The 13,380-nt window shown below is 39.9% G+C and overlaps 1 protein-coding gene across 1 annotated transcript in view; it reads left to right on the plus strand.

The window, feature by feature from the left end:
• The window catches only part of CMYA5 (cardiomyopathy associated 5), a 159,645-nt gene extending 151,037 nt beyond the window's left edge, over nt 1-8,608 (plus strand). Inside the window, exon 12 of the mRNA XM_007943481.1 lies at nt 8,362-8,608. Within this exon, the coding sequence (XP_007941672.1) occupies nt 8,362-8,608 (247 nt within the window). The remainder of the gene's footprint in view (nt 1-8,361) is intronic.
• The last annotated feature ends 4,772 nt before the right edge of the window (nt 8,609-13,380 follow it).

Raw genomic sequence — 13,380 nt, forward strand, 5'->3', positions numbered from 1 at the left:
ATCCAGCATTCAGCCTGGAGATCTTGGATTTGTCATTCGTTAGAATCAACAGCCAATGTACTGCCTGCCAGCCTGGAGCTCCTCAGCCCCTGTGGCTGCAAGAGTTGGGAAAAGCCTCCAGCTTGATGTTTGATCCAGGAACTTTGGACTTGCCAGCTTCTATAAGTGTGTGAGGCATTTTCCTAAGATAAATTTCTCTCTCTATATATATATATATATAAGCTTTACTGGTTTTGTTTCTCTAGAGAACCCAGTCTAACACAACACCCATAACAAAAGAAGAAATTGAACAGCTCATAAAACACTCCCTACAAGGAAAAGTCCTGGCCCTGATAGAATTTTACCAAATATTCAGGGAAGAGTTGACACTTACGCTACTCAAGGTATTGCAGAACATAAAAAAAGATAGAATATTCTTAAACCTATTTTATGAAAGCATAACACTAATACCAAAACCAGGCAAAGACACCACTAAAAAGGAAAACTACAGACCAATATCCCTCATGAACACAGATGCAAAAATCTTCAACAAAATCCTAGTCAACAGAATCCAAAAACATATTAAAAAAATAATACATCCTGACCAAGTGGGATTCATACCAGGTATGCAAGGATGGTTCAACATCAGAAAAATAATCAATGTAATCCACCACATAAACAAAACAAAAGAACCATATGTTATATCAATCAATGCAGAAAAGGCATTTGATAAAATCCAACACCTGTTTCTGTTCAGAACTCAGCAAATTAGGGATAGAAGGGAAATTCCTCAACATAATAAAGAGCATATATGCAAATCTAATGGCCAACATCATTATTAATGGAGAAAGACTCAAGGCATTCCTCTTATTAATGGGAACCAGACAGGAATGCCCTCTATCACCGCTTCTATTTAACATTGTATTGGAAGTCCTGGACAGGGTACTAAGACAAGAAAGAGAAATAAAAGGCATACAAATTGGCAAAGAGGAAGTAAAACTATCTCTATTTGCAGATGATATGATCCTGTACATAGAAAACCCTTAGAGGCTCAACAAAAAAAAAAAGCCTACTGGAACTAACAGAGAGGTTCAGCAAAGTGGCAGGATACAAGGTCAACATACATAGATCAGTTGGATTGCTCTACACCAACAAAGAGTCCTCTGATAAAGAAATAAGGGAAACAATATCATTTACAATAGCTACTAAAAACATAAAATATCTAGGAGTAAATCTTACTGGAGACGTAAAAGACCTATACAAAGAAAACTATAAAACACTACCACAGGAGACAACAAGGGCTCTACATAAATGGAAGAACCTGCCTTGTTCATGGATAGGTAGACTGAATATTGTGAAAATGTCAATATTACCTAAAGTAGATTACTTTAATGCAATCCTGATCTGGATACCAACAAAATTTTTTAAGGACATGGAAAAACCAGTTACTAACTTCATATGGAAAGGAAAGAGACCTCGGATAAGAAGAGCACTTCTGAAGAAGAACAAAGTGGGAGGTCTCTCACCCCTGGATCTTAAAATCTACTATACAGCCACAGTAATCAAAACTGCATGGTATTGGTACCATGATAGATGAATAGACCAATGGAACAAAATGGAAAGTCCAGAAATAGACCCATCCATCTATGGACAGCTGATCTTTGACAAAGGGCCAAAACCCATTAAATGGGGAAGAAATAGCCTCTTTAACAAATGGTGCTGGCAAAACTGGATATCCACTTGCAGAAAAATGAAACAAGACACATACCTCACCCATACACAAAAACAAACTCAAGCTGGATCAAAGACTTAAATGTAAAACCCAAAACTATAAAATTCATCAAAGATAAAATAGGGGCAAATCTAGGAGCCCTAATTTATAGTGCAAATAGACTATCAAACATAACCCAGAATGCACAGGAGGTAGAAGAGAAGCTAGATGACTGGGACCTTTTAAAAATTAAATTCTTATGCACATCGAAAAACTTCGTCAAAAGGGTAAAAAGAGAACCTACAGATTGGGAGAAAATATTTGCCTATGACATATCTGACAAAGGATTTATCACCAAAATCTATAGAAAATTTCAATACCTCAACACCAAAAAGACAAACAATCCAATTCAAAAATGGGCAAGAGACATGAACAGATACTTCACTAAAGACAGTATGATGGTGGCCAACAAACACATGAGGAATTCTCATGATCTTTAGTCATTAGAGAGATGCAAATTAAAACAAGATGAGATATCAGCTCACCCCAGCAATAATAGCAAAGTACAGAAAATAAATGCTGGTGAGGTTGCAGACAGACTGGAACTCTTCTACAATGCTGGTGGGATTGTAAAATTTGGCAAATGGTATGGCATTTCCTTAAAAACCTGAAAATAGAAATACCATTTGACAGAAATTCCATTACTAGGAATATATCCTAAAAAGATAAGAGGCAGAACACGAACAGACATATGCATACCTATGTTCATCGCAGCACAATTCACTATAGCAAAGAGATGGAAACAACCTAAATGTCCATCAGCAGAATAATGGTTAACCAGACTATGGTACCATCACACAATGGAATACTATGCTACATTAAAGAACAATGAAGGATATGTGAATTATCTAACAACATGGATGAGCCTGGAGGAGATTATGCTGAGTGAAATAAGTCAATTGCAGAAGGACAAATACTATGTGACCCCATTACTATAAAAAGTCAAAGAAGGGTTTGCTTAAGGAAGAGAACTCACTTCTAGGTTACTGGGGTGGGGAGGGAAAAGGAGGGATTAATTTTGGGCTAGTTGGGGCCACACACTGACGTGGTAAGGGAAGGGATGGTATAGAAAGAGTCTGACCACCATGGTAACATTAGAAAAAGGGAGGACACTGAATTGTGCCCATAATATATAAATGACAGAGGCAAATACCAGTATATCCACAATACTGCATTATCATTAACACCAAATACCAGGCTACAGATACACACATAAACATCTGAGAAGACCAGATGGGGGTCAGTGAACAGGAACATACTCTAGACCAGGGATAGATTCTGAGGCTAATCTTGCACAGGTACCAGTGATACAAAATACCTGCAATCCTTACGGAAACAACAGAAGACATAGAGTAATCCCTCACAAACAGCCAGATGCTGTGGGAGAGAGATCCAACAGATCTACCGACTTGGGACCATAGTACTGGGGGACACCAGGCTCAATTGGCACAACAAAATGCATAAAAATCTTGTTCCTCAGCCTACATTGGTGAGTAGTGATTGGGGTCTTAAAAGCTTTCAAGCGGCCATCTAAGATGCAGCTAATGGTCTCCTATTGTCAGAAGCGAAGAAGAGTGCAAAAATAACCCTAGCAAAACCCCAAAGACATTTGGAAGCAATCATCCCTAGGACATGATGGACCTTGAGACCAGAAGAACTAGATGGTGCCCACCTACCAATGCCAACCACTCAGGAAAGGATTAAAGCTGGAGATCCTGGATAGAGTGGGAGGAAAAATGTGAAGCAAAATCCAAAACACAATAATGACCATAATTACTGGTCGGATGGAGTCTGGTGAGACCCCCAATACTATGGCCCTGGGATACATTTTGGGCCTGGAATAAAACTCACTTCCAGGGGCTGGCTCCTAGCCCTATAGTAAATAAGAGGTACATGCAGACTACTCAACGCAGGGTGACACATCCATATACTCTATGGAGATGCATCCCTTGGACCAATAGACCACAGGGCACCAAAGGGGCAACATTTGCACGGAGGAAATGCAAGACACACAGGAGTGTGTAACTATGAGGGGACTGGGGGTTTACTGGGCAGGGAGGGGAGGAGACTGGGTTAGGGGTTGGGGATGATAAATGGGGAGTGAAACCAAATGTACATGAAATGTTGAATGTAAAACAAACTTTGCTCTGTAAACTTGCACCTAAAGCACACACACACACACACACACAAAGGTGATTAAACTGTGTTAGCCTCAACAAGATAAAGCAAACATGCTATATACATAACCAAGCTCCAAACTCACTGCCATGAAGTCATTACTGACTCATAGTGACCCCTATTGGGTTTCTGAGGGTTTAAATCTTTATGGAAGTCTTCTTTCCATGGAGCAGTTGGTGGGTTTGAACCACTGACCTTCTGGTTAGCAGTCAAGTCCCTTATCCATGATGCTACCAGAGCTCCTTTGTTATATATGTATGTAATGTGAATACGCTTGCAGAATGGTGTAACTGAAAAAGCACTGAACTGACAGCCAGAAACTTAGTTTTAGTCTTGGCTCCACCCTGGGCTAGCCTTCTATGGGCTGCTCATTGTGAAGCTGATTGACTCTTTGAGCCTAACTTATAGGCCTTGATATTTTATTATTATTAGATATTATTATCTAATAATGTAATGCCTGGCCTGCTACCTTTGTGGTTATAACTAAAGGATCACATGAAATTGGGTACAGGCAAGAGCTCTGAAGTTGTAAAGTACCATCTGAATGTGCAGCATTATTCAAATGTAATACTTTAAAAAGGAAGCCTTCAGTGTTTGCAAGTTCTCTGAAAAAGGCCCACAGATTGGGATTTTGCATATCTCTGGCTGCACATTTCTTCTTGCATTCTCCTTGACAGAGCTTGAGTTTCTGAGATGGTTCATAGGATGCCATCTCCAAGTGCTATTTAAAGTCACATTTCATCAAATCAGAGCAATTATGATTGATATTCAGTGATGTGCAATGCTTAAGGAACCAATGCCTGCCCAGGGTTTAAAATCATTCAAACCCAAAGCTTACAACCAGTAGTTTTGGAGCTGGAACTAGGGTTTGATTTCATGAAAACGTCTTTCGACCCCTGAGCCCTTAAAAATCTAACCCAAAGACTAACCTTGAAGTACTTGACTACTCACCAAGAGGTTGGCTGTTCTAATTCACCCAGAAACGCCTTGGGAGACACCTGGTGATCTGCTTCTGAAACGTGATGGTTGTTGTTGTTTTAGGTGCCATCAAGTCTACTCTAACCCATAGTGATCCTATGTACAACAGAACAAAATGCTGCCCGGTTGTGTGCCATCCTCACAGTCCTTGTTATACTTGACAAGAATCATACTTGAGCCCATCACTACAGGCACTGTGTCAATCCATCTATAAGATTTTTACTGGCCAATTTTTTGAGAAATGGATGGGCCCTTCTTTCTTTCCAGTCTGTCTTTGTCTGAAAGCTTACAGCCTTGAAAACCCTATAGAACAGTTCTATTCCACACACAGGGGTTACCATGACTCGGAACCAACTTGATGGTAACTAACAACAATAAGTCTCTAGAAAGCAGAATTGTGTAATTTGTTGGCAATTCAATCCACAGCTGTGGTTTTAGGCTCTTTCCAGTTCAGGATAGGACTGAGAGGAGAAGTGTGCTAGCCTGTGTGGTCACAGCACTGGAGGTCAGGTCTCAGGTGTCTTCATTCCACATTCAAGGGACTTCAGGTAGAGCACCCCTGGCCTTTAGGAAGCTGAGAGTATTGTTGCAGCACACCTTCCTATTATTTTTCACCTTTTTTGGCTTAATGATTTTAAACAAAGCTATACTACTCTTGATTCTACTCAAGCAGAATCTGAGCATTAAGATGTTATAATGGAAAGGATAAATGAAAAGAGCCTAAGGAGGAAGAATCATCTTCATTTGCATTTGTTTCTTCCCTGTCCATTCCTAACCCTACCACCTAAGTTCAAGCCTTCTCACCTCTTTTACCAGTATCTGTAATAGCCACCATGCTTGTATCTCTGCTTCTGGTCTCTACCCACTCCATTTTACCCTATGTATCACAAAAGCAAATACTTCTAAAACACCATTGCATTGTGTTCCTTCCATTTCTGCTCAAAATCTGCAGTGGTGTCAGAGCTCTGCTGGGACCAACTTTAGGGCACAGTGAAGAGGACCAGATTGGGGATAAGGAGTCCTTAGGGAGAGTAGTCATCAGTGTCCAAAGGGATCTGGGCTCAATGTAGGCTAGCAGTGAGGGGTGAGTCCAGTCTGAGGATGGGGCTCCAAGATAGACGGTTCCAGTCTCATGCGTAAAGAGTCATATTTTTGGATGGACAATGGTTGAACAGGGACCAACAGTTCCAGGCAAAAATTGGGCAGGAAGTCTGGCTCCAGGCAGGCAGACTTGGTTTCAGGGCAGCATTCATGTTAGTTGAGGAACTAAAGTGCTCAGTAGGAAATAAGCAGAAATAAGTCAGGGTACAGTTCAGGTTCTGTGGAACGGGTGGAGAGCCAATGCCTCAAGTAGTATCTTCTCTCCATGGTGAAGACTGGCTGAGGGGCTGATCAGTTCTGGGCAAGTGGACACCAGGAACTTTCTAAGCAGGAGGAGAAAATGACTCATTTGGGCATTTAGAGTCCTCCAGAGCATCTGTGTAATAGAACATTCTGCAAAAATAGAAAAATGATCACGTGTGGCTATTGAACATTTGAAATGTGGCTAGTGGGACTAAAGAACTGAATTTTAAATTTTATTTAATTTTAATTAGATTAAATAGCCACATGTGGCTGCCATATTGGACAGGGCAGATCTAGAGCCTGTGCTCTAGCTTACATCTCTGTGTAATATCCTTAAGGTCACTCCCATGTCCCTCCAAACCTATCAGGCAACCAGTGATATTCTCTACAACATATAGGCTTGCTTTGCCACTCCATAATTGTTTTTGCTGGCCCCACTGCTTAGACCTCTTCACCATCTTTTCCACTACCAGTCCTGCCCGTTCTTTATGGCTGACTATGAGCCCATCTGTTCCAGAAAGCCTTCTATAAGAACCCTGTTGTTGTCACCCACAACATTTGCATCCAACAGGTCCCCAAACCCACTGCCATCGAGTCAATTTGGACTCATAGTGATCCTACAGGATAGAATAGAGCTGCCCTATAGGGTTTCTGAGTCTGTAAATCCTCACAGAAGCAGGTTGCCTTATCTTTCTCCAGCAGAGTGGCTGGTAGGTTCAAACTGTCCACCTTTTGGTTAGCAGCCAAATGCCTTAACCACTGCACCATCAAAACTCCTTCTATAGGTACCAGAACTTCATAATGTGCCATTGTATCTCCCATTAGCAAGGCACTGAAAAGATCCTTTATCATTGTGTAAGTTTCACTTATCTCCTCATCCTCACAACCACTGCCCCTCTATCTGAGCTTCATTCTGGAATGAAGTTACCAAATTACCTTCCCCCCCTAATCCACGTTGCATGCAAGCTTCTGGACCTTTAAGATGGACATCACAGACTTCAAGGTCCTTGGCCTTCCTTGACATTCCAGAGTCACTTACCCAGATTCTTAGGCCCCAGACCACCCAGTGTTGCTGTGTTGCCCACGTCCCATCCCTGCCATACACACAGACCTTTCCTTCATCTCTTTTCTTCTCTTCCATCTCTCATTTTTTCTCTTCCCCTGGTTTCAGGCCCTCCCCCCTCAGTTTCTAAGACTGCCAGGAGAAAGCACCAAACTTAAGGTACAGAGCAATTTAGTTTCTTCTTTTCAGCAATTTCTCCCTCTGAGCTTTTCACATTCATAAAAGGTCTATTAAATGTGTTTAATAAACACTTTACCAATCTCTGCCTGAGATGAATTCTCATTCATAATCCATGTTTAAGGCATAAACAGTATAGATTCCCAGAGAGAGGCAAGGACGGTATGCTATAGTCCTTCATCCACCCCACCCCACCCCCATCTAGCACTTAGTAATATGCTGGACCTTCACATATGTTCAGTAATATTCATTGAATGAAATTTGTCTGAGTTGAAGGGAGATATCAAAAGCAAGCCCCCTTGCTACAAGTCTGCAGAAAACATTGAGAAGATGAAATGGAAAGTTGTTTTAGGGCAGAGGGAGCATAAACAAAGGACGAAGTTGGGCAAAAAGAATAAAATCTTTCTTAAACTTCATAAAGGCCCTTATGTACGTTACCTATAATTTTTTTTAACTGTAAAATTAATACATTGTATAGAAGGCAAGCCTGCGGTACTTTTTAAAATACATGGCAACCTGAAAGGAGTTTTATTCAAAAGAATGACACACCATGAATACAGTAGTTAAAACATGTGGGCAGCTGGGAAAGAATTAGAATGTTGAGAAAAATCACAGGGGAGGCATATGTTGGTTATTCTGGGATTGCCTCCTAAAGTGGAAGGAGCAAAATTATTAAGAATGCTTGTCTGTTGGGATGAGCTGTACATTTTAGCAACTAGGAGGGACCTGATAAGAATTTTGGACAACATTATTGTAACTCATTATTGTAAATTGAAGTTAGTAACTGAACAATTGGTTATTTCCAAGTGATTTTCTTTGTCATGTTCCTTCAAGCTGTCTAAAGTTTCTGTTTCCTTGTGTTTAATTTCAGATACACATTTTTCTACAGTGGCATTGTGAGTGACGTTCATGTGACTGAACACCCAGCCAGAGTGGGCATTCTGCTGGACTACACCAATCAGAGACTTCTATTCATAAATGCTGAAAGTGGACAGTTGCTCTTCACCATTAGGCACAGGTTTAATGAGGGCATTCATCCTGCTTTTGCCCTAGAGAAACCTGGAAAATGCACTTTGCACCTGGGGATAGAGCCCCCAGATTCTGCAAGACACAAGTAATCATTTACTTTTAGAGTCTGGAGGAGCAGTAATTCAAATACCAGAGGTCTGTTGCTCTTTCCATTGGGTGCTATACATTATTCAACAAGTCTCCCACACACTTGCACTTATGATAGCTACATGCACAGTGACAGCACGTGAGCAAAGCCACCCAGAAAGCCTGGACTGTATAAGTAGTGTGCAAATAGGGTGCAAAAAAACAACCTCCACCCTTTGGTATACATATGTTTGAGTTTTTTTCTAGATTAAAAGACTTTACACTTGACTTGGGAGCCAAAATAGAGGCATGGATTTCTACTTGTTCTATTGGTAAAAGAAACCTTCTGATGGACAGGGTTGAGTGAAGGGAATCTCCTCGGATAGAAAAAAAAACTCAAAAACTAAAAACTGAATTTTCCACAAGAAAAATTCCACAGCACTTCGTGAAAGGATCATGAATCCTAATCATTAGAGAATACTGCACACTGAAAAGGTGTTTTAGTGGTTCTAAGTTTATAATGAACTCTTTTGTAATAATGTATACTATAGAACACGAGTCTCTTTTCTCTCAAATTTCAAATGTAGAAAAGTGCTAGCTATTAGAAATTCCCAGTTTAATAAATGGTTAGAGTATATAAAACAAAATAAGTTATGCGAACTTATTAGCCAACATAGGTAACTCACCAGTCTGGCATCCTTGGACTTGGACAAATTGCAGAGTTTTTGTTGTAAATAACCATTGCATCTCAGTGGGTTGTGCTATCATGAATTTTCACTTGAGAATTTTGCACATATAAGTTTTAAAATCTAAAACAGTATCAGCCCATAGTTCTAGTCAACTGCCAGAAGCTAGGAATCTCTTTTTACAAAAATAAAACTGTTGATCATTTTTAGATATTACTTTGAAATCTCTCAAAATCTTCCTAAAATAAGTGTTCAAAGTTGACAAATTTAGAATGCATTTTTTAAATGACTGCTCTTGTTTTCTATAATGTAAATACTTTGATCATATTTGTAGTTTTTACATTATGAACTGAGTTGTTTCCTGAATCAAGAAATAATATCCTACTTTTTTTTTTCAATTAATTTTTTTATTGGATTTGGGTGAAAGTTTACAGACCAAATTCACTTCCCATACAGCAGTTCACATACACTTTGTCTCATGACATTGACTACAGTTTACCACAGTGCAACAGCTCCCCTCAAACTTCTTCCCCATAGTTGCCTCTTCCCTGTGTCCTTCCCTCCATGCACTCCTGCCCCTTCAGCTATGTCCCTGTGCATATACAGCCTTTCTGTTATCCCATGATTGTTCTGTCCAAAGACTGTATATACCTAGTGTAAATATTCACCTCATATGCTTGTCTTTTGTTTGCCTGGAAGCCACAGGTGTGGGTGCATTCCAGACCTGACGGGCAACTAGGGGCCATAATCTCAGTTGTTCCACCAGGCTCTATCAGACCAGCAAACCTGGTCCCCCCCACACTTTTTGTTTTCCTCCAAATGATTTTGAGTTTAGTTCCACATTGTTCTCCACTCTATCTGGGATCTCCTACATAGATTCCCCTCCGAGTAGTTGACAATGATAGTCAGGCACCATCTAGTTCTTCTGGTCTCATAGTCATATAGGCTGAGGATCGCATGGTGTACCAGTCACTTGGACTAATTGTTTCTGTGTGTCTTTGGTTGTCTTCATTCTTCTTTGCTCTGTACAAGGAGAGACCCAGAGTTGCATCTAGATGGCTCCTTGAACACTTTTAAGATCCCAGTCACCGAAGTAGGAGGTGGAACAATTTGTAGTATGTCATGCCAATTAAGCTTGATGTCCCCTGTGACTATGGTCCTGAGCCCACAGGTCCAACTACTCACTCTTTCTGGGTAGCTGGCTGTTCCCAAGAAGTGACTACAACCTTGACTTTTGTCAGCTATATATACCTGGGAATTCTTAGAGAACATAGCAGTATATTTGTAGAAACATTGTCTGGAAACCCTATTCATGGTCTTGGGCACACTCACCCGTGCATAGACATAGCTAATAGTTCGGCCTGTCCACCCATATATCCACCCATATATCCATGTTTGCCTTCACTGACAATGCAGTACCGTGTGTGCAAAAGGGTTCATCTTTGTTGCCTGTACCTCTCATGTACCTCTCTCTGTCTTCTTCCTCAATGCTACCATGTGAATCACTCACATTTGGTACATTGCCATTCTCTTCACTCAAATCAATACATGTCTCTACCTATCAGTGTTTCCTCCCCTTCCTTTCCACCCCTGGTAACCAACAAAGAAAATTGCCTTCCATATATAAACTTTTCCTTGACTTTTTACAATAATGGACTAACACAATATTTGTCCTTCTGTGACTGACTTATTTCACTTAGCATAATGTCCTCCAAGTTCATCCACATTATACAGTGTCTGGCAGATTCTACATTGTTCTTTAGAGTTGCATAGTATTCCATTGTGTGTACATACTATAGTTTGGTTATCCATTCTTCGGTTGATGGGCAACTAGGTTGTTTCCATTGTTTTGCTATTGTAAATAGTGCTGCGATGAACACAGGTGTGCTTATATCTGTTCTTGTGCTGGCTCTCACTTCTTTAGGATATATATCTAGAAATGGAATTGCTGGGTCAAATGGTATTTCTAATTCCAACTTTTTAAGGAATCACCATACTGCTTTCCACAGTGGCCATATCATTTGACAGTCCCACCAGCAGTGTATGAGAGTCCCAATCTCTCCATTTCCTCAGCAGCATTTGTTATTTTCTGTCTTCTTGAACTTTGCTATTAATGCTAGGGCAAGATGGTATCTCATTGTTGGTTTGGTTCACATCTCTCTAATGGCTAATGATCATGGTAATTTCTTCACATGTTTATTGGCCACCTGAATATGCTCTTTGGTGAAGTGTCTATTCACGTCATCTGCCCATTTTTTGTTGTTGAGGTGTTGGAGTTTTCTATAAATTCTAGAGATAAGTCCCTTGTTAGATATGTCATTGCCAAATATTTTTTCCCAATATGTAGGTTCTCTTTTGATTCTTTTGGAGAATTCTTTGGAAGCACATAAAAATTTAATATTTAGAAGGTCCCATTCATCTAGTTTCTCTTCTGTTGTTTGTACATTTTGGATTATGCTTGATAGTCTATTTATGCCATATATTAGGGCCCCTAAATGTGCCCCTAGTTTTTCCTTGAAGAACTTTATAGTTTTAGGTTTCACATTTAAGTCTTTGATCCATCTGGAGTTCGTTTTTGTGTATGGTGTGAGGTACAGATCTTGTTTAATTTTTCTGCAAATGGACATCTAGTTTTGCCAACACCATTTATTAAACAAAAATTCTCTTCCCCATTTAGTGGATTTTGGCCCTTTGTCAAAGATCAGCTGACCGTAGGTCGGTGGATCTATTTCTGGGTTCTCAATTCTGTTCCACTGGTCTATGTGTCTATCATTGTATCAATACCAGGCAGTTTTGACTACTGTGGTTGTATAGTAGGTTTTGAGATGTGGCAGTGTGAGGCCTCCTACTTTGTTCAATAGTGCTTTGCTTATCCGAGGTCTCTTTCCTTTCCATATAAAGCTAGTGATTGGTTTTTCCATATTCTTTAAGAATGTTGATGGGATCTGGATTGGGATTGCATTGAATATATAGACTGTTTTGGGTAGAATTGACATTTTCACAATGTTCAGTCTTCCTGTCCATGAGCATGGTATGTTCTTTCATTTATGTAGATCTCTTATGGTTTCTTGAAGTAGTCTTTTATAGTTTTCTATTTACAGGTCTTTTGTGTCCCTGGTAAGATTTATTCCCAAGTATTTTATATTTTTTTGGTAGCTATTGTAAATAGTATTGATTTCTTTATTTCTTTTTCAGCAATCTCTTTGCTGGTGTAGAGGAATCTAACTGATTTTTGAACGTTGATCTTGTATCCTGCCAAGATGCTAAATCTCTCAATTAGTTCCAGTAGATTTTTGACTGAGTCTTTTGGATTTTCCAGGTATAGGATCATATCATCAGCAAATAGGGATAATTTGACTTCTTCTCTACCAATTTGGATGCCTTTGATTTCCCTTTCTTGCCTTATGGTCCTGGCTAGGACTTCCAATACAATGTTAAATAGAAGGGATGATAAAGGGCATCCTTGTCTGGTTCTTGTTCCCAAGGGGAATGGTTTCAGTCTCTCTCCATTGAGAAGAAAGTTGGCTGTTGGTTTTGTATGTTGTTGTTATTATGTGCTGTTTAGTTGGCCCCGACTCATAGTGACCCCTCCTTGGGTTTTTCAAGGTGGTATCGCTACAGAAGTAGATTGCCCAACCTTCCTTCCAAGGAGTGGCCTTCTGGTTAGCAGTCAAGTGCCTTAGGCACTATGGTACCAGAGCTCAGAGCTCCTTGATTTTGCACAGATGCTCTTTATTTATTATGTTGTGGAATGTCCCTTCTATTCCTGTTTTGCTGAGAGTTTTGATCAAGAATGGGTGTTGGATTTTATCAAATGCCTTTTCTGCATCAATTGATGTGATCATGTGGTTCTTTTTCTTTGTTTTATTTATGTGGTGGATGACGATTGTTCTTCTAATGTTGAACCATCCTTTCATACCTGATATGAACTCACTTGGTCATAATGAGTGATTTCCTTGATATGTTGCTGGAGTCTATTGCCTAGGATTTTGTGGAAGATTTTTGCATCTAAATTCATGAGGGATATTGGTCTGTAGTTTTCCTTTTGAGTGATGTCTTTTCCTGGTTTTGGTATTAAGGTTATGCTTGCTTCATAAAATGAGTTAGGG

Source organism: Orycteropus afer, unplaced genomic scaffold (genome assembly GCF_000298275.1).
Source record: "Orycteropus afer afer isolate SDZICR_OR568_19922 unplaced genomic scaffold, OryAfe1.0 scaffold00107, whole genome shotgun sequence".
NCBI lineage: Eukaryota > Metazoa > Chordata > Mammalia > Tubulidentata > Orycteropodidae > Orycteropus > Orycteropus afer.